We start from the raw sequence: 22,500 nt of genomic DNA, 5'->3' as shown, positions 1-22,500 counted from the left end.
CAATCCCTGGCCATCGAGTTCCTTACACCGACGTTGAGTGTCCTTATACTCGGAATTGCCGCCGTCGATGATAATGTCGCCGCGTTCCAGATAGGGTACCAGTTGTTTGATAAAGTCGTCGACCGCTTGACCAGCTTTGACCAACAATATCACACGTCGGGGACGTTTCAGTTTGCCAACCATTTCCTTAATACTGTGTGCACCGACCACAGACTTGCCTTTGGCTTCGTTGGCCAAAAACTGGTCAACCTTTTCGGTGGTTCTGTTATAGGCGCAGACCTGTGTGTCGGATGTGTCGGGTATCGGGTATAATCAATCGGGTAGTTATAATCTCTGGCCATATAAACTCATTGGTGGGGGTTTTATACATACCGTAAATCCGTGGTCAGCCATATTGAGGATCAAGTTCTGGCCCATCACTGCCAGACCGATGAGTGCAATGTCGGCTTCGGGTTGTTGTTGTTGTGACCTGTCATCAGACAAATGCCGAAAGTCATGATAATAATTATATCGCTATACTTGTAATCACTTTATTATTATTATTATTATTTTACTTACATTTTGTTTGGGGATCTCTTAAAGTAATTAATGTCTTATTATTTTATTTGCAACAAAAGTAATGATTTGTTTTAAAATGAATGAAATATTTTAATGATTTTTATTTTAGATATTAATATTTTGAATGACTTTTTGCAATACAATCAATGATTTTATTTTTGATGTGAATTCAATGTAATGTTTAGTTAACATATAATTTACTGTAAAAACTTGACGACAACTTTACAGGAAATTTCTGCAATTTTTTTTGTTTGACTACTAATTTAAAACACTTAACAGTAATAATAAAACATTAGATTTTTACCGTACAGTCATTGGAAATATTATTATTATTATTATTATTATTGCATTTTTACATTCAATAGAGTGACTGAATATTGTGTATAAAATATATGTTTGTTTTATTTGTTTTGCACTATTAATTCAATGTCTATATACAGTATATATTGTACTGTATATACAGTACAATATATAATACTATATATATATTTATAATACTATATATATATAATACTATATATATATACTATATATTTAGTGCACTCAAAAAAAATCAATTGCATAATACTGTACTGTATATAACAATAATAAAATTTTTATTTATTTTAAAAAAAAATCTATAGTAACCTTGAAATTTTTTTGTTAAGTGCATAGTACAAAAAAAATTGTACTAATTCAATAGTAATTTATTTTTAAAATTTTAATTAATTATATTATTATTATTGACATAATTTTTAATAATTAATAATAATATAAATAACTTTTTTAAAAAATTAATTAAATTAATTAGTTATTATTATTATTGTTGCTAAACTATATTTAATGAATTTTAAGCAATTAAATGGCTAGTTATTAGTCTAATATTATAAAATCAATAAATTGAATACAATGTACTAATAATTTTAAAAAATAAAGATAAATATTGACTAAACACTTAAATATTAATAGATAACCAAAAAAAAATAAAAAATTATTTGTTAAACTTTGTTTTATCTAAATTGTTTGATTAGATAAATATATATATTATATATATTCCTATTACATATATATATAAAGTTATTATACACAATAACATAATACAATAATATATAGACAATTGAATAATTATATATATATATATAATTATTTGGCCATTCTATTAGATATATATATATATATATTTAATTTACTGATTTACAAAATGTATTATACAATGTTTTAGTAATTTTATTTTTTAAAAATTAACAATTTTTATGTCTATTAATATATTTATTTTATTTTACAGTGAAATTGCATAATAACTGCTAATATACTGTATATAACTGTAATTATGATTAACAGTGTATATATATATAATAATCAATTTGATTGGTTAGATATCACACTATATATATTGGTGTCAGTATATAATAAATGTCACGACTTTAACTGTATATAACTTTTTACATAATATATATATAATTGTAATTATTATTATATATTGTAATAATAATAATAATAATAAGCAAATAAAAAAAAAGTTTTTACCCGTTAGAGGAAAGACATTAAAAATCATGTCATTGCCATATAATTGGCGTTTTTTTTAACTAAAATAATAAAATATTATAAAATAAATCAGTTTTTGATTGTATACTTAAAAAAAAGAAAAACATTGAGAAAAATTTAATTTCTAAATAAAGTAATAATTATTATTGAGATATTGATTAAAATTTTCAACAAAAAAAAATCTATTTATAGATTTATTTTGTTTGTCTATAAATAAAATTCAAATATATATATATTTTTAATTACTAATCAGAAACTTATTATAGTATTATATTTTTTTTATTGAAAATATCTTTTTTTATTTATTTATTTTTTTTCAATAATTAATTTAATTTATAATTTTGTTGTTTGTTTTTTTGCTTAAACACATACATATACATACATATGAATTATTCATTATAAATAAAATATAGTTAAATAATAATAATTGTTGAATAATAATCATAGGGATAGTTAGTTAGTTAGTACATGCGATCCCTATCCCGGGGGTGTCTGTCCCGGGGATCCCTTTGGGGAACGTCACCATTATTAGGTGATATCCTATTATTTTTCCAGATATTGTTGTTACTATTGTTGCCCTTTCTTGACCTAAAATCTTGATCGGTATTAATATTATTATTATTATTGGTATTATTATTACTACTATTTCTGAAAGCAATGTCATTGTCCTCCCGAACTCCAGGGCCGCCGCCGACCCATCGGTCATCACGTCGGGGAGGCTTTACATCGTCATAGTCAGGACCTCCTCCTCCACCACCACCTCCTCTATGCTCTCTATCGTTAAACCTATAGTTTCTATTGTTGTACTGTTGTTGCTGATCATCATAAGGTCTGTCGCGTTTGTGTCCGCGAAGATCTTCGTCAAAATGGTTAACCGCTATCATTGGAAACCTGTCGTCAGTATCGCGACTCGAATGTGGCGGAGATATGGGTCGATCCATATTTATGTTTTGTTGTTGTTGTTGTCGATGATTTGATTGTTGTTGTTGTTGGTGATGATGTGACAAACTATGATGAAAACTATGACTGTCGTTGAGTTGTTGTTGTTGATGAGCTCCCAGTGGTAACATCGATGGCGGCAGCGGCGGCATTGGCATAGACGGTGGTGGCGGCAGCTGATTGTTTTGCTGCTGCATAAACGGTAGCGGAATGTTTGGATTATTGTTATTATTATTATTGTTAGGATGTCCTTGCATTGGCAGTCCAGGGTGTGGACCACCGCCTGACTGCATAAATGGTGGACGAGGTGGCGGCATCGGCGGTGGTGGTCCGGGACCGAAACGAGGCGGAGGTGGCATTAAATTTTGATTCATATTATTATTATTACTATTAGTATTATTATTCAAATTATTATTATTATTATGATTTCTTATCAACAAATTTGGATCAATAGTATTAGTATTAGGATTCATATTTGGTTTTTGATCGACAATCATCATCATCGGGTGATCGTTTGTATTTGGACCCCCACCTCCACCGCCTCCACCACCCATTTTAGGATCTCCATCCCAGTGCTGTTGAAATTGTTTGGGTATAGGCTTGGCGTAGGGCACCTTACGTATCTGTTCCCTATTGTCATCGTTGTCACTAATGAAACCAAATCCGGGAATCGCAGCCATCGATGACGACGACGCCGCCGCCGCCGACTGGCCATTCATGGCGTTAGATGAGGCGTCCTCTTCCTCTTCGTATTCGTGATCACCGAAACCCATACCCGGAATGGCCGGTGCAGTGACTACATCGTCGTATTCGGTATCTTCGGTGCCTTTGGGCAACAAATTCAGATTATATTTGTCTCGCATTTTATCTCCGGGACGATTGCGAGTCCAAAATTTACTGTAAAAAATTAATTAATATATATATTAATTATCGGGTAATAATAATAATAATAATTAATATTATTATTATCATCAAATACCAGGTGTGATCATTAGATCCTGAGGTCAATATGTGTCCCAATGGATGCCAATTCAATGACCAGACTATAGAATCGTGAGCCGTTTCCATACCGCCCACTTCTTTTTCGGTTCTGTATACCCAACCGACCCGATAAACAAACAAACAATAAAAGAAAAATATCGGTAATTAATTAAAAAACCGCAAACAAACAAAAAAGCTATCAACTAATGATATGATGACAGACACTTACCCGACTAACCAGAACAGTATAGATCCATCGGAGCCACCGCTGGCAAACAGACTCTCTTGAATTGGATGCCAGGAAATACCTTCAAATAAAGAGGTGGTGACAAATTATCGGTAAATGTGATAATTAATTAATTAATGAATATAATGGCTGAACAACACATACAACTGGCCTCCTTTTTGTGTCCTCTGAATGTCTGCAATTCGGTGGACATGTTTCTGATGTCAAATATCTTAATCAAATGATCTCTCGATGATGTCAGCAGCCAATTGCCGTTTTGGTTCCACTGGATATCGGTTACAGTATTTTTGTGAGCGTGTCTTCAGGTATATCGGTGTTTCGGTAATATAAAAAAAATCAATTATTAGAGTTAATAGGGTTATCATCACTAGCGGTAAATGAAAATCATAATTGTTTTTTTTTATATAATCCGCTTACAAAGTGGCCAAACTTTGGCCAGATTTAGGATCCCATAGTTTTACTGGCTGTTGACTATCTTTACTGCCCGAAGCTATCAACGACTTGTACGGATGCCAGTCGACACCTTTGACATCGGCTCCGTGTCCACGGAGTATACGTTCCTCGTGGCACCGGAGGAAGTCCCATATACGTATGGTACCGTCATCGGAACAGGTAGCAAATTTCTGGTCGGTTGGGCAAAAACTACAGGTGCCATATATTTTTTTGATGGCCAAACAAAAAAAATATATATAAAACATTAGATACAACTTTTTTTTACAAAAAAAAAACAGTAATTTTTACAAAAATAAAAAACATTTTTTTTAGACTTTTGTTGACTAATTTGTTTGTTTGTTAATCCCGTTATATACTGTATATGATATTTAGATATATATAAATATATTGAATTATAAGTTATATATAAAAAAAAATTATTGTTATTTAAATTTACAATATTTTTTTTTATATACAATTACCTATAGAAAAGTCTTAATTTATTTTTTTTAAATATAATTTTTTTGAATAATAATTGTGTAAAAATTAAGGTAGTATATTGTGTTTTATGATTTCTAGTTTAAATGTCAAAGTTTATGCTAATAATAGTTTTTTTTTAAAAAACATTGCAAATAATATACAATTTTTTTTTATAAATTATTGTTTCATTTATGTTAACCAACAAATATTTGCTATCAATTGTTTTCAATTGAATTGATATGAGATAACGTTTATACTAAATAACTATAAAAAAACAAATATACGGTAAAAATTTTTATATTGTTAAACACCTAAATATACATATAATTATATTAATGTATTTAAAAAAAACACTTTTTTCATCACTAATTTTATACATGAATTACTAAAACTATAATTGAAAAATGTTTTAACAAATAATAAATATATATATATATATATATATATATATATATATATATATATATATTATTGTATAAATTTTTGTGTTGTCGTCTATTACCACCTCCTATAGTATACAAAAAAAATATCGATAAAACTTATATTATATAACTATATAAAACAAAACTATTAATGTTATATTAAATATTATTCATATATAAAAATTTTTTTTTATCAATATTTATAGTTATGTGAATACTTTATTAATTAATGTAAAAACAATAATTATATACTTATATAATACCAATAGCTAATTGACCGAAACATATCTAGTAATTTAGTATAAAAAAAATTAATAATAATAATATAATTATTATAAAACATTGCGACAAACCATTAGATAATAATAATAATAATAATAAAATTACTAAACTATATATTAAAAATAGAAATTATATTAATATTATAAATAATTATTATTATAGTATTGAAATTTTTTTTAGTTATTTTTAGTTTTAAAGTCATAGTATATACAGTACTGTATAAGTATATGAATTAAATAATAGGAAAAGAAATAAAAATATAGTAAATATATTTAATGTTAATTTTTTTTATTATTACTTTTTTTTTGTATATTATTATTCAAATAATCAATAAAAATTATAATTAGATTGTTAGACAAAATTAATTATAATTTATATATATATATTTAATATAATGATTATTGCATTTTATTTTATTTATTTATTTTTGTTTCAAATATAAACTATTTAGAAATCATATAAACAATAAAAAATATTAAAACTAATATCACAAATATATATATTATAAACTATCACACATTATTTATTTGAAGTTAAATCATTGATTTTTTTTTGGGTAAATCTTTATTTATAAAAATAATATTTTTTTATAAATATCTTAAAAATAAAGACAACATTTTATTTTTTGTTATAAAATATATCACAGATTTTTTGTTTGTTGAAACACATATATAGCTTAACATAATATATATATTTATTATTAAAACTTTATTTTTGAGATAAAAAATATTTTTTTTTAGTTAGTTTCAAGTTTTAATCATCAAATTAGTAGTAGTAGTAGTAGTAGTAGTAGTAGTATTGACTTTATTTTTTATTATTATTGATCGCATAGCATATGAAATATTATTATTATAAACTTATTATTAGTTTAATGTAGGTATTGATTGAAAATTTATTAGCAATGATTTGTATGATTTTTTTTTTAAAAATAAATAATTAACGATTAAATATATAATTAACAAATATATAATTATTTTAACAAACAAATTAAAAAAAAATAGTCAACAAAATACATCACCGGTGATGATTGTGTGATAGGGAGATGTTATTGTTTGTTTATTTGGTGAACCGGTAGTCTAAAAAATATTTTTTTTTTTTTTAAGGTAACTGTACGCAGATATATCTGCTATTTTTTGATTGATTTGATTGATTGTGTATGTGTTATGTGCGAACCTGATGGCCCGTATCGGCTCTTTGTGCGCCTGAAACATCTTCACATTATTCATATTGCTTTGCCAGTACTTGACATAACCGGTTTGGTCGGCAGTTACCATCCAGTTGTCGCTACGGCTCCAGACCATTACCCGTACGGCGCTATCGTGAGCCTAATCATTGAATGGGGAGATCAAAATGAAAACAAATCAAATTAGACATTCAATTAGCAAATAGTTAGTTGATATGTCCGCCGCCGCCGACAACAACAGTGACCACAAAAATCAATGAATGAAACGATAATTACTTGAAGAATGGTCTCGAAATTGAATGTCAATCCATTCCATAGAGTAAACTCTCCACTCGAAGCTCCCGTAACCAGTCGTCGACCTTCGGGTGTCCAGAGGACACAAAATATTGGACAACGCATCTTATTGGTCGATGTTCGGACAAACTTTGTAGTTATACAATTGGATGGATTGTCCAACATATTCAACGGCGGTACCATCTGATCCAACAAACAAACGAAACAAACAAAACAATAGATATTAGAGTTTATAATTAAAAAACTTTTAAAAACAATTTTTTTTAAATTAAAAAACCTCTGTATAGTAGCCAACATCGGGATTAATAGCGGGAAAATCTCGTTCGTCCCGTTGCCAGACTCTTGACTCTAACATCTTAATTACCGACGAATTATAGTCGACTGTTTTGCGGGCAATGGCTTTACGCAAACGTTTCCCATCAAATTCGGTAGCCTGATATGTATTGGCCACTGGCGGTCGCGGTTGAAATACATAGAAACTGGTCATCGGCTGGCGATAGCCTTTGTGATACTGTGACGGCGGGCCTCCTCCTCCGCCGCCGCCGCCACCACCGCCTCCTCCTCCTCCACCGGCGGGTGTATTAAACTGTGCCCTATATGGCGATGCCATGGTTGCCATCGTGTGTCTTATCAGTAGTGGCCACTTATCGGGTGGTAATCGGGTATCAAATTAATTGATGAATTGACTTATAATTATTATAATACAAACATTTGTTTTAGTTTTATAATACAATAGACTTTTATAACATTTATATCATTATATATATCGTAAACAAACAATATTTGATAACAATATTATTATTATTATTATTAAATTAATTAATTAACTAAATTTAGTTAACAATTGTCAGTAAAAAAAATAATATAACAGTAAAAATATATATTAGTTAATTAATTAATAATTGTTTTTTAAAAAAATAATTGAATTAATAATCAAAAAAAAAATCCGATATTTTAGTTAAAATAGCAATCAATGGATAAATAATTTAATAATTTTTGTTGTTTTTTGATTGCAATTCAAAAACAATTTGATTGAATATATGATATAAATAACTAAATAATAATAAATTTTAATTAATTTATAAATAACTCGTTGTTATTATTGTTGTTATAGTTGTGTTAAAATTGAAATCAAATTGAATTCAAAACCAAACCAAACAAACATTAAAATTCAATTAAATAACTAAATCAATGATCAATTGATTCAACATTTTATATATAAAAAAATTGTTTTATTATTATTAACATTCAAACAGCAATTCAAATGACAATTCAATTAAATTTATATATTTTTTTATTATATAATTCATTGATTGAAATACAATAATAATAATATTTAGTTAATAATAATACAAACAAATCAAACAACAAAAAACACGACAATTCACTTAAACGCCATATTTATTGATATTATTATTATTATTATTATTATTATTAGTAGTAGTAGTAGTAGTAGTAAACTATTAAACTCTGAGTATATGTAATGTATGTATGTATACATAATAAAGTACAAAATATAACATTATTTTCAACTACTATCTTAGGCCCATTAGATATAAATTACAATAATACATATGAATCATAATACACATTGTATGTGTATTTATGTGTATGTATGTATGTGTGTATGTGTGTGTGTGTGTATGTGTGTGTGTGTATGTGTGTATGTACAGTATGTGTGTGTATGTACAGTATGAGTGTGTGTGTGTGTGTGTGTGTATGTATGTGTGTGTGTGTGTGTGTGTGTATGTACAGTATGTGTGTGTGTATGTACAGTATGTGTGTGTGTATGTACAGTATGTGTGTGTGTATGTACAGTATGTGTGTGTGTGTGAGTATATATATGAGTAATATAATACAAACTTTGTACACTATGTATACTATTATAAAAGTTAGATCATCTCCCAGGGAAAGGGAAGTTCCCTTATAATAATCACTCAAATTTTCCCGAAAAAAATGTTATATTCTCTACATTTATAGTTAAATATGAAAATAAATTTTTATTAATTAAAATTAAATAATACCAAAACGTTGCAATTGATTTTTAAAAACAAATTTTAATTCAATTAATTTAGTTATATATATGAAAAAATCAATACAACTTAAAAAAATACTATTTAATATAATAATTGTTTTTTTAAAAAAATAAAAACTAATAATTTTATTTATTTTTTTGAAAATTATAATAAATTGTGTAAATTTAGAATTAAATATATATAGGTAGCACAATTAATTAATAAATTCCCCCCCCCTGGAAATTACCTGGAAAGTACTGGGAACATATGATTTTAGGTATAAAATAAAACATGGGATTGAATCTGATGTAACCCTAACTGTTTTATAACATACAGTGTGTATAAATACAGTACATATGAGACACAGTTTATACTATTCTATACTAATTGTGTGATTGAAACCAAAAGACTGACATTTTTTTCCATTGTTGTGACCAAAGAGTGAATCAAATACCACAACAACAACAATATATTTTGTTATAAAAATGAGGCATAAATTAAAAAGACGATCACTTTTAAGACATATCTTATATCAGACACATCTAATGTCTGATAATTATAAACTATTGGAAATACATAATAGACACCGATTGAAAACAATGAATGCGTGGGAATCAATATCTTCTAAACTAAGACTATTAGTGGATCAGATCAATGAGATAATAGCACTTCAAGCAAACGAGTAAATATTGTTGTCATTGTCTCTCTCTCTCTCTCTCTCTCTCTCTCTCTCTCTCTCTCTCTCTCTCTCTCTCTCTCTCTCTCTCTCTCTCTCTCTCTCTCTCTCTCTCTCTCTCTCTCTCTCTCTCTCTCTCTCTCTCTCTCTCTCTCTCTCTCTCTCTCTCTCTCTCTCTCTCTCTCTCTCTCTCTCTCTCTCTCTCTCTCTCTCTCTCTCTCTCTCTCTCTCTCTCTATCTCTCTATCTCTATCTCTATCTCTCTCTCTATCTCTCTATCTCTCTATCTCTCTATCTCTCTATCTCTCTATCTATATATATCTCCTCTCATTCCTCCAGAGTGTTGGCCGACCTTCGGAATCATTTGATGCCATTTATTGTCGACTATGTCTTACCGGATAACCCAATGCCAGCGTACAATATAATGACATCAAAAATGTTGGTCAAGACATATGTCGATGCATTGGTGTTTGAGTGCGAGCTCTCTAATGCTCAAGATATACATCTAGAGTATCACCCATTAGTCCAACAAATCCTTCAATTACTCTATACTTTTAAGTCAAATATAAGAGACACCGATAGTATCATTCTTTGGCCTCCTGTTGTTGGACAGGAAGATAGTCCGCCGCATCTGATTCCAGATGTCGGCGATGGTCAACATTAGTTTGACGACCGAAGATTGTTTGTCTTTATATTTGTCTGTCTTTGTCATTGTTTGTCTCTCTGTTTTTTGTATGTATTTTAAAAAGATTTTTAGATAAAATTTGCGGCCAAACCGTTTCCATGGCCGCCGATGTTCGGCCAATATTCTGGTCGGTTCGACCAAAAAGCTATGTCTATCGGACGCAATCGTGGGATTAATTCCCGAATGGCCGATGGGGTCGGTCAGACTCGTTTGCTTTCACGGATCTTAAAGATTACTATTTGTTTTTGGACGCAAAGAAACCGAATGATGAACTCCGGGATATGTGGGGCCGGGAGTTGACCCGTGAAACAGATGTCTGTCATGTATTCTAGTGTTATGTTTCGGGTAATCGTAATACCGGTAAATACGGGTAAACGTGTTTCGATGATACCGTGGATTACTGAGTGAAGAACTGCGACCCGAAACCGGACTGATTGTCACCGAATTGTCGAAACTGAATAAACGCGGCGTTTTGACCATCAATTGATAGCCAAATATCAACGGAGTTGGAGTCAACTGATCGCCTACACGGTTGGGACACATATTACGTGTATTGGACTCAACCGACAGGATCTACGCCAGCACTTGGATCGGGCCAAGTGTTTGGGCATTCGTAACATACTAGCCCTCAGTGCCGACCGAATCAATGCCGACAACAACACCAACAAAAAGATTGACATCATTGGCAACGATAGCAAACGTGTCGCCGACGACTCTAGTATTAGTAGTGTTGGCCAAGAGTTTAAGTTTGCCGCCGATTCGGTACGCTTTACGTCAAGAGTATGGCCAGTATTTTTACGATAGTCGTTGCCGCCGACTATCTGGGCTGTCATCCGGAGTCCTAGTCAGCCGATTTGGACATTAAGTATTTGAAAGATAAAGTAGATGCCGGCGCCGACTATTATTATTACGCAATTATTTTTCAAAGCTGAAGTATTTACCGATTTTGTGGCCAAATGTTGCCGCGAAAGTATCGATGTACCGATTTTGGCCGGAATTATGCCCATTCAGAGCTATGATTCATTGGAAAAAATTGTTAAACTATCGAAACTAGATATACCTCCGAATATCTTAACAGATCTGAACCGTTTGCGTAACAATGACGAAGCCGTGTCCGTAACTATGGTATCGATTGGACAGTTAGTTTGTGTCGGCTATTGATTTCCCCACGAATTCTACACCTGGTCTTCATTTTTATACATTAAATCGTGAATTGGCGACAACAGCTATACTAAAACAATTGGGTTTATGGTTGAAATGTATGGCCAAACCGTTGCCATGGCTACCGCCTCCTAGTCATCGCCGTCGTCGGGAAGATGTTCGGCCAATATTCTGGTCGGTTCGACCAAAAAGCTATGTCTATCGGACGCAATCGTGGGATTAATTCCCGAATGGCCGATGGGGTCGGTCAGACTCGTTTGCTTTCACGGATCTTAAAGATTACTATTTGTTTTTGGACGCAAAGAAACCGAATGATGAACTCCGGGATATGTGGGGCCGGGAGTTGACCCGTGAAACAGATGTCTGTCATGTATTCTAGTGTTATGTTTCGGGTAATCGTAATACCGGTAAATACGGGTAAACGTGTTTCGATGATACCGTGGAATACTGAGTGAAAAACTACACGACACCCGAAACCGGTCTGATTGTCGCCGAATTGTAGCCGAACTGAACAAACGCAGAGTTTTGACTATCAATTCACAGCCGATTCACAACGGAGTTTGAGTCAACTGATCCCATATACACGGTTTGGGCGATACTAATGATTATGTCTATCAAAAAAAGTAAGCGATATATATATCCCGCGGACAGCTTTACCTCAAACCCGTACCTCAAGTAGTTTGTTGGGGCCAACAGTTGACCCAAAAAAAAAAAAAAAGTTTTCATTTGCTGCCAATTTCCGGTTATCCAAAGGGTATCGGATTTTTTTTTACCGATTATTAGTCGGATTTTTTAAATATTTGTTTTTTAAAAAAAATCACTTTTTTTACTTAATTTTTAAATTAATTTAATTAAAAAATTAAAAAAAAACTGTATATAATTACTATAATACTAACTTACCGTAAATAATACTAATAATAAAAAATATGAATTATTTTAATTAAAAAAAAAAACTATTTTTTCAACTAAATTATATTATAAATAATCGGATATATATTATTGTTTTGGTTTTGAATATATAAATTATATATTCAAAACCAAAACAGCAATAATAATAATAATAGTTAATATCATAGACGTATTGGTTGTGCACAGCTATGTGTTATTGTATGTATAATACCTGTGTATATACAATGTATAAATATTTTTATTAAATTATATTAATAATCATAAATAGGCCTAAATTCTAGCATATAATTAAAGTATAAGTTATGATACTATTTTAGATAACATATATTATTAAACTATAAGTTATTATTGCCATTAAGCGCACACATCATATATGTATCATATAACTAAAAAAAACAAATAAATTAAAAAAACAAATATAAGGTAAAAATTTTTATATTGTTAAACACCTAAATATACATATAATTATATTAATGTATTTTTTAAAAAAAACACTTTTTTCATCACTAATTTTATACATGAATTTCTAAAACTATAATTGAAAAATATGTTAACAAATAATAAATATATATATTTTCTCTATATATATATAATACTATTGTATAAATTTTTGTTGTTGTCGTCTATTATGATTATTGCATTTTATTTTATTTATTAATTATTTTTCAAATATAAACTATTTAGAAATCATATAAACAATAAAAAATATTAAAACTAATATCACAAATATATATATATTATAAACTATCACACATTATTTATTTGAAGTTAAATCATTGATTTTTTTTTGGGTAAATCTTTATTTATAAAAATAATATTTTTTTTATAAATATCTTAAAAATAATATTTTTTATAAATATCTTAAAAATAAAGACAACATTTTATTTTTTGTTATAAAATATATCACAGATTTTGTTTGTTTGTTGAAACACATATATAGCTTAACATAATATATATATTTATTATTAAAACTTTATTTTTGAGATTAAAAATATTTTAAATTAGTTTAAAGTTTTAATCATATAATTAGTAGTAGTAGTAGTAGTAGTATTGACTTTATTTTTTATTATTATTGATCGCATAGCATATGAAATTATAATTATTATAATTATTATTATTATAAACTTATTATTAGTTTAATGTAGGTATTGATTGAAAATTTATTAGCAATGATTTGTATGATTTTTTTTTAAATAAATAAATAATTAACGATTAAATATATAATTAACAAATATATAATTATTTTAACAAACAAATTAAAAAAAAATAGTCAACAAAATACATCACCGGTGATGATTGTGTGATAGGGAGATGTTATTATTTGTTTATTTGGTGAACCGGTAGTCTAAAAAATATTTTTTTTTAAGGTAACTGTGCGCAGATATATCTGCTATTTTTTGATTGATTGATTGTGTGTGTGTTATGTGCGAACCTGATGGCCCGTATCGGCTCTTTGTGCGCCTGAAACATCTTCACATTATTCATATTGCTTTGCCAGTACTTGACATAACCGGTTTGGTCGGCAGTGACCATCCAATTGTCGCTACGGCTCCAGACCATTACCCGTACGGCGCTATCGTGAGCCTAATAATCATCAATCAATGGGTGGATCAAAATGAAAACAAATCAAATTAGACATTCAATTAGCAAATAGTTAGTTGATATGTCCGCTGCTGCCGCCGCCGCCGCCGCCGACAACAACAGTGACCACAAAAATCAATGAATGAAACGATAATTACTTGAAGAATGGTCTCGAAATTGAATGTCAATCCATTCCATAGAGTAAACTCTCCACTCGAAGCTCCCGTAACCAGTCGTCGACCTTCGGGTGTCCAGAGGACACAAAATATTGGACAACGCATCTTATTGGTCGATGTTCGGACAAACTTTGTAGTTATACAATTGGATGGATTGTCCAACATATTCAACGGCGGTACCATCTGATCCAACAAACAAACGAAACAAACAAAACAATAGATATTAGAGTTTATAATTAAAAAACTTTTAAAAACAATTTTTTTTAAATTAAAAAACCTCTGTATAGTAGCCAACATCGGGATTAATAGCGGGAAAATCTCGTTCGTCCCGTTGCCAGACTCTTGACTCTAACATCTTAATTACCGACGAATTATAGTCGACTGTTTTGCGGGCAATGGCTTTACGCAAACGTTTCCCATCAAATTCGGTAGCCTGATATGTATTGGCCACTGGCGGTCGCGGTTGAAATACATAGAAACTGGTCATCGGCTGGCGATAGCCTTTGTGATACTGTGATGGCGGACCTCCTCCTCCTCCTCCGCCGCCACCACCGCCTCCTCCTCCACCGGCGGGTGTATTAAACTGTGCCCTATATGGCGATGCCATGGTTGCCATCGTGTGTCTTATCAGTAGTGGCCACTTATCGGATGGTAATCGGGTATCAAATTAATTGATGAATTGACTTAATTATAATACAAACATTTGTTTTAGTTTTGTTTTACAATACAATAGGTTTATAACATTTATATCATTATATACTGTATATCGTAAACAAACAATAATATTTGATAACAATATTATTATTATTATTATTAAATTAATTAATTAACTAAATTTAGTTAACAATTGTCAGTAAAAAAAATAATATAACAGTAAAAATATATAATAATTAGTTAATTAATTAATAATTGTTTTTTAAAAAAATAATTGAATTAATAATCAAAAAAAAAATCCGATATTTTAGTTAAAATAGCAATCAATGGATAAATAATTTAATAATTTTTGTTGTTTTTTGATTGCAATTCAAAAACAATTTGATTGAATATATGATATAAATAACTAAATAATAATAAATTTTAATTAATTTATAAATAACTCGTTGTTATTGTTGTTATAGTTGTGTTAAAATTGAAATCAAATTGAATTCAAAACCAAACCAAACAAACATTAAAATTCAATTAAATAACTAAATCAATGATCAATTGATTCAACATTTTATATATAAAAAAATTGTTTTATTATTATTAACATTCAAACAGCAATTCAAATGACAATTCAATTAAATTTATATATTTTTTTATTATATAATTCATTGATTGAAATACAATAATAATAATATTTAGTTATAATAATACAAACAAATCAATGTATGTATAAATGTATGTATGAGTTTATACTGTCCAATTATATACAAAACCAAAACAATAGTAGTCGCACCACACACAAGCACATAGATATATCATAGATTATACATAATATATATATATATATATACATACAAATAAAATTGTATGAATAATAACTATATAACAAATAGTTTATGTTTTGCAAAAACTCGGCCCCTCTCTAAGCATTAAACACTAATACATTGCGCGCATATATATATATATACATTACTGTATTAGTGGTAGTGTTTTGGTTTTGAATATAATCTAACAGTTTATTTATTTACTAATGTATTATAAGTTATTTTCCAAAATTTATAAATTAATATAACAAATGATGGCCAACAACAACAACAACAACAACAACAACAATGCAATCAATTTTTCAATCAACAGTTCAGATCCAAAAAAACTATATAAAAGACGACTGAAATCAATGGATCAGTCATTACGTGTGAATGTATTGAAAACATCATATAATATATTAAAATATAAGTCATTATCATTTAATAACAACCAATTAATAATGAATCCAAACAACGATGGCTATAGAGTGGACATCGATGAAAATGTCATAACACTTATACGTAGCATAGATCGTATAACGGCGGCACTGAATGCCGATAATCGGCAGCCAAATGGGTATGGATTGTATGGACACTAAACTAATTGATTGATTGATTGATTGATTATCTGCTGATTGATGTAATTGTCAACCGAAATGTCAATCAAAAATACTGTTGACCTACCGGTCGAGTGTCAGGTTTTTTTGTGGCCTAACATTTATGGTATCGCCGGCACATTTGGCCCGTTCCTATCATCATCATAGTTTCCAGTCGGATGTATTCCAGGAGCTAACTGTTCCCGAATCGGATGGCTATAAGACTACTACTACTACTCATGAATGCTATGACTGTAATAAACATCAATCGATAGTAAAAATCAATTAGTGGTGCCGTTTGTGAGGACTGTTCTCAAAAATCTATTGTATTGATTGCGATCTGTTTATTCACGGAAACACTTCATGTATGTCCCGGTAGTGTCTCAACAACAACAACAACAACAACCAGTAGTAGTAGTAATCAATCAATCAATCAATCATTAAATAAAACAATTAATATTTGTTTGTATAACTAATTCAAATATACTGTAAATTAAGTTATTGTTACAAAAAAAAATTAATGTATTTGTAAAATACGGTATTTTTTTTTGTTGTTTAATTAATGTAAAAATTTTATGACAATAATTATCTCTCTCTCTCTCTCTCTCTCTCTCTCTCTCTCTCTCTCTCTCTCAGTCATTTGGTCACTCTTCGGCACCAATTGTCGGCAGCAATTGGTTATGTAGCCCAAGAGGGGCCTGGAGTTGACATTTATATGGTCGAGAGTCACGCACTGATGTCAATTAAAAGACAAATTGATGAACTGTGTGGTAAACTGGATCACTTAGTGGCGACCATTACAAGTATACCACAAGCTCTAACCCAACCACAACAGTTGAACATTACTTTGTTTCAGCTGTTGTCTCATAATTTAAGCCTATTTAAGACCAATGTGACCGTCGATGGCACCGAACCACTGTTTGAGTGGTCGGGTTGCGAAACACCACCTGATCTGTAATTAATAATTGCTGTCAATGTGTGTGTGTGTGTGTGTGTGTGTGTGTGTGTGTGTGTGTGTGTGTGTGTGTGTGTGTGTGTGTGTATGTGTTTATATGTGTGTATATGTTTTGATTAGCTTTTATTAAGTTTTATTCGTTGATTTGGCCACATCTTCGCCGACCAAATTCAACAAATGTCTTATTTTGGGATCAGTTAGTTGTGATAATAATAATAATAACTATTGGCCACAAATATTAGTCATCATCATCAGCAACAGCAACAACAACAATATGGACGCCGACGATGATGGCAAAGGTGGATATCGTTGGGAAACTGAATACGAAAAGACATGGTATGTATTGATCTGATTGATTGATTGTCTTTGAAAACTAAACATAACTTCTGTTTTGTGGTAATAATAATGAATAATGTCTTCAAACTTCTATAGGGAAGCAATCAAAGAGACAGCCGTCGGACTCATCGAACCGATGGTCGCCGATATGGTGAACAAAGCCAAACGCCGACGACTGGCTAACAAAAAGAATCTACGGCTCGGAATGGTTCGGCTTTTTTTGTGCTGATTTGATTGACTGACCATTGATTATCTCTTTGTATTGTATTATTATTATTACCGCAGATGAGACATCTGTTTATCGTTGTAGACATGTCTTCATCGATGAATCAAATAGATTTGCGACCAAATCGGCTGAAATGTACGACAAAAATATTGGAAATGTTTATCAATGAATTTATCGATCAAAACCCGATCAGCCATTTAGGACTGATTGTTACCCGAAATAAAAGAGCCGAAAAACTAAGCGATTTGAGTGCCAATGTTCGCCAGCATTTGGATGCCATCCGACGGTTGAACGATATGTCTTGTATTGGCGAACCATCTCTTCAGAATGCGCTCGAAATGTCAATGAAGATACTAAGGTATTGATTGGATTTATTGGATCCAGTGATTCAAATGATTAGATCCAGTGATTCAATTGATTGATTAGATCCTGTGATTCAATTGATTAGATCCAGTGATTCAATTGATTTGAATATTGAATGTATAGGTAATTGTTTTTTTTAATTATATGAATCACACCAGACATATGCCGGCCCACACCAGCAAAGAAGTACTCGTATTGATGGGCAGTTTGACGACATGCGATCCAAATGATATCAATCAGACGATTAGTCAACTGTTTGTCCATAACATCCGCTGTTCGGTCATTGGATTGGCCGCCGAACTACGTATTTGTCGAACATTGGCCCAGAAAACTAAAGGCCTGTACGATGTTGTCATGGATGAGGGACACTATAAGGAACTGGTCTATCAGCACATGGATCCGCCGGCATCATCAATGACCGAGTCATCGCTCATGCAAATGGGTTTCCCAACCTATATGAACGATGGCCAAACTCAAGCATCGATGTGTGTATGCCATCTGAACAATACATGCAATTTCAGTACAACCGGCTATTTGTGTCCGAAATGTCAATCAAAATACTGTGATCTACCCGTCGAGTGTCAGGTTTGTGGCCTAACATTGGTATCGCCGGCACATTTGGCCCGTTCCTATCATCATCTGTTTCCAGTCGATGTATTCCAAGAGCTAACTGTTCCCGAATCGGCCGATACTACTACTACTACTACTACTCGTGAATGCTATGCCTTTAATAAACAAATCGATAGTAAAAATCAATTAGTGGTGCCGTTTGTGAGGACTGTTCTCAAAAATCTATTGTATTGATTGCGATCTGTTTATTCACGGAAACACTTCATGTATGTCCCGGTTGTGTCTCAACAACAACAACAACAACAACAACCAGTAGTAGTAATTAATCAATCAATCATTAAATAAAACAATTAATATTTGTTTGTATAACTAATTCAAATATACTGTAAATTAAGTTATTGTTACAAAAAAAATTATTGTATTTGTAATAAACGATATTTTTTTGTTTAATTAATGTAAAAATTTTATGACAATAACTATAACTATCTCTATCTCTATCTCTATCACTCTCACACACACACACACACACACTCACTCACTCACTCACTCACTCACTCACTCACTCACTCACTCACTCACTATCTCTTTCTCTTCATTGAAATAATTAAATTTAAATTAAAATAAATTATATTTTATAAAACAATTTAAAAATAAATAAATAATTATTTATATTAAACTTCTAATTAAATTGTAAAATGATTACTGCCTTTTTGACAAATAGTTAATTTAAAATATAATAATTTTATTATTATGTTTATTAAGCAAATGTTTATATAATTTTTTTTTATTAAAATATTATAACTACTGTATTATTATTTGGTAATATTATTTATATTATTATTTGGTAATATTATTTATATTATTATTTGGTAATATTATTTATATTATTATTTGGTAATATTATTTATATTATTATTTGGTAATATTATTTATATTATTATTTGGTAATATTATTTATATTATTATTTGGTAATATTATTTATATTATTATTTGGTAATATTATTTATATTATTATTTGGTAATATTATTTATATTATTATTGTTTTTTTATGTTTGATTTTAATTATGTACTGTATAGTTAAAATCAATTGATAAAATAATTAGATTAGATTAATTTTAAAAAATGTTTAATTGTGCCAGTGTATACAGTATACTGTATATTATTAAATGTATTATAAATAATATATATATTATCAAAAAAAACTTGAAAAGTTTTGTTTACTGAAATCTATAATGGCTTTTTGAGTCTGTCTGTGTGTGTGTCGCATATTTTTTTGCGAATTTTGAAATTCTGACTTCAGATTCAGTTATAGGACTATTAATAATGTATTGAAAAGTTGCATTAAAATTTTGATATCTCTTCGGGAACATAGAGAAAATGGCGGCCAAAGATAAAAAAAATTTTAGGTAAAATTTTTTAAGTATAGATTTGAATAAAGCATCAAAAACAGGCATAAAAATATGTATTAAAATTTTAATATCTCTTCGGTAACATAGAGAAAAATGGCGGCCAAAGTAAAAAAATTTAGGTAAAAATTTTTAACGTTTAAAATTGTATAGAGCATAAAAAATAAGATATAATAGATCAAAATTATAATTTTATTTTTTCAAAAAATGGCGGCAAAAAATGATTATAGTTTGTTATAGTAATCATTTGATACCACACTTTAGTAGTTGTTTATTTTGTCATACTGAATCATTTTATACCCTACATGACTAAAGTTGAATTTATTTTGTCATACCGAGTCATTTGATATACAAATATAACTAATCACTATAAAACAATATTTAAATTATGTATATTTGACCAGCTTTTAAATTTTTATGTTACTATATAACCGCTATAATTATACAAACTAATGGTTTCAGTGCTATTCAAGTTTTTTTCTAAAAATGCTTTCTAGCATTCTTAACTGGTTTTTATATTATATTATATTTCAAAATAATAAAATTAGCTAATAAATAATATATTAAAATTACTAAACAATTATATTTGCTAATAAAATTACTAATAAATTATTATATTTCAAAATTTTAGTTAAAAATTCAAAACTAGCTTATCATCTAATATTAGTAATATATTACTATTACATTAATTAAAAAATGTAATACACGTGTATATATATATAACTTAATTTATATAATAATAAAAATTAATTAAAACATTAAAAATAAATTATTTAAATATAATATATTAAAATAATCTATAATAATCAATATATTTAACTAAAAAAACATTTATTATATATATAATTGTTAATGAATATAATAAATTATTTTAATTCAAAATTTTTAGTTAGAAATTTAAATCTATTAAATAATTTACTAAACATTTTAGTAGACATTAGTTAATTATAAATAAAATAATATAGTTTTATATATTTAATATATTCATAAATAAGATTAAGTATGAATATAGTAATTATATGTTAAAATTAAGAAAAAAATAATTAACAATAATATTATTAGTTTTAATCAAATAAATTTTATAATATATTACAAAAAAATTTAATTATCATTATTTATCTAATAAATATTAAAGTAATATTTATTTAATTATTTAATAGTCTAGAGTCTAGACAATGAAAATTAATTTTTTCTTAAAAAAAAGCAAACTAATCATTTGATTAAATTAGGGTATAAATAAGTGATGCAAAATATTTAAGTTAGCTAATTAATTATATACAGTATCATAGTTTGGTATTAAACAAAATTATACTAAATTTACTTAGAAATATTTAATTAATTTTTAAAAAAATCACAAAAAACGATGTTTTATTTTATGAAAGTTTTAACTATTATTTCATTTTTAGCAATATTTGGTAAGTTTATTAAATTTAAATATATATATATATATATTTAATTTTTAAATATAATTATAATTTTATTTTAATGTCTAACTATATTTTAGCTAAAAATTATCATGTTCATACTAGCATGATAAATAATGTTGAATCCTACGACTATGTTGATCCCAATGAAAAATGGACGGTCATAGATGAAACTACTCCATCATTTAATATGGAATGTTTAAAATCTATTAATTATTATCGATCCAAACACAATTCGAGACCATTGAAGCTTGACGAAAATGTTTGTATATTATTATTTTTTTTTTAAAAATTAAATTAATCAATTTAAGTTTTTACCAATCTATATACATTGTATGCATTTATTAATTATATATTTTTATCTTAGCTAATAAATTTTGCGAAAAAGCGCTGTGAACAAGTATCAAAATTTGAGAAAATCGATGATGGTCGTACTGATGATTTTATTAGTATCGGTGAAAATCTTTTACGATTATATGACAAATCTAACTGTAGTTTTGTTATTGGATATTGGTTAGTTTAGGAAAAAAAATAATATTTTACTTTATTTATTTTTTTAAAAAAAATAAAATAGGTATCGTCTAACAAATTTCTATGATTATGAGTCGAATAATCCTTTAGAAAATC

General features: G+C 28.8%; 6 protein-coding genes across 6 annotated transcripts in view; 3 read left to right on the top strand and 3 right to left on the bottom strand.

Annotated features, from left to right (window-relative positions):
• Positions 1-729, bottom strand: part of LOC128957684 (6-phosphogluconate dehydrogenase, decarboxylating-like) — a 2,151-nt gene extending 1,422 nt beyond the window's left edge. Inside the window, exons 1-3 of the mRNA XM_054303489.1 lie at positions 559-729; positions 373-469; positions 1-279 (exon numbers count right to left, since the gene is read on the bottom strand). The exon at positions 1-279 is cut by the window's left edge and continues 86 nt beyond it. Of these exons, the coding sequence (XP_054159464.1) occupies positions 1-279; positions 373-469; positions 559-560 (378 nt within the window). The 5' untranslated portion in view covers positions 561-729. The remainder of the gene's footprint in view (positions 280-372; positions 470-558) is intronic.
• Positions 730-2,435: 1,706 nt separating this feature from the next.
• Positions 2,436-8,096, bottom strand: LOC128957683 (pre-mRNA 3' end processing protein WDR33-like). The gene is made up of 8 exons (XM_054303488.1): positions 7,620-8,096; positions 7,325-7,525; positions 7,039-7,190; positions 4,667-4,891; positions 4,394-4,548; positions 4,232-4,310; positions 4,001-4,111; positions 2,436-3,918 (listed from the first exon to the last, which is right to left on the bottom strand). Exons 1-8 carry the CDS (start codon positions 7,959-7,961, stop codon positions 2,544-2,546), a joined length of 2,640 nt encoding a protein of 879 aa, XP_054159463.1. The 5' UTR covers positions 7,962-8,096; the 3' UTR covers positions 2,436-2,543.
• A 1,625-nt stretch (positions 8,097-9,721) lies between these two features.
• On the top strand, positions 9,722-12,636 carry LOC128957490 (uncharacterized). Its single transcript, XM_054303257.1, has 2 exons — positions 9,722-10,039; positions 10,372-12,636. Exons 1-2 carry the CDS (start codon positions 9,843-9,845, stop codon positions 10,694-10,696), a joined length of 522 nt encoding a protein of 173 aa, XP_054159232.1. The 5' UTR covers positions 9,722-9,842; the 3' UTR covers positions 10,697-12,636.
• A 1,377-nt stretch (positions 12,637-14,013) lies between these two features.
• Positions 14,014-15,263, bottom strand: LOC128957713 (pre-mRNA 3' end processing protein WDR33-like). The gene is made up of 3 exons (XM_054303520.1): positions 14,822-15,263; positions 14,527-14,727; positions 14,014-14,371 (listed from the first exon to the last, which is right to left on the bottom strand). Exons 1-3 carry the CDS (start codon positions 15,158-15,160, stop codon positions 14,150-14,152), a joined length of 762 nt encoding a protein of 253 aa, XP_054159495.1. The 5' UTR covers positions 15,161-15,263; the 3' UTR covers positions 14,014-14,149.
• Positions 15,264-17,612: 2,349 nt separating this feature from the next.
• Positions 17,613-19,357, top strand: LOC128957458 (general transcription factor IIH subunit 2-like). The gene is made up of 4 exons (XM_054303223.1): positions 17,613-17,882; positions 17,979-18,090; positions 18,168-18,466; positions 18,630-19,357. Exons 1-4 carry the CDS (start codon positions 17,821-17,823, stop codon positions 19,273-19,275), a joined length of 1,119 nt encoding a protein of 372 aa, XP_054159198.1. The 5' UTR covers positions 17,613-17,820; the 3' UTR covers positions 19,276-19,357.
• Positions 19,358-21,979: 2,622 nt separating this feature from the next.
• LOC128958939 (ectin-like) overlaps positions 21,980-22,500 on the top strand; it is a 709-nt gene continuing 188 nt past the window's right edge. The window contains exons 1-3 of the mRNA XM_054304904.1: positions 21,980-22,135; positions 22,241-22,386; positions 22,448-22,500. The exon at positions 22,448-22,500 is cut by the window's right edge and continues 188 nt beyond it. Coding sequence (XP_054160879.1) covers positions 21,980-22,135; positions 22,241-22,386; positions 22,448-22,500 — 355 coding nt within the window. The remainder of the gene's footprint in view (positions 22,136-22,240; positions 22,387-22,447) is intronic.

The sequence above is a fragment of the Oppia nitens genome, unplaced genomic scaffold (genome assembly GCF_028296485.1).
Source record: "Oppia nitens isolate AA-2021 unplaced genomic scaffold, nextdenovo-longstitch-racon4-pilon3 scaffold3_pilon_pilon_pilon, whole genome shotgun sequence".
Classification (NCBI taxonomy): domain Eukaryota; kingdom Metazoa; phylum Arthropoda; class Arachnida; order Sarcoptiformes; family Oppiidae; genus Oppia; species Oppia nitens.
This window is presented reverse-complemented; position numbering and strand designations above follow the sequence as displayed.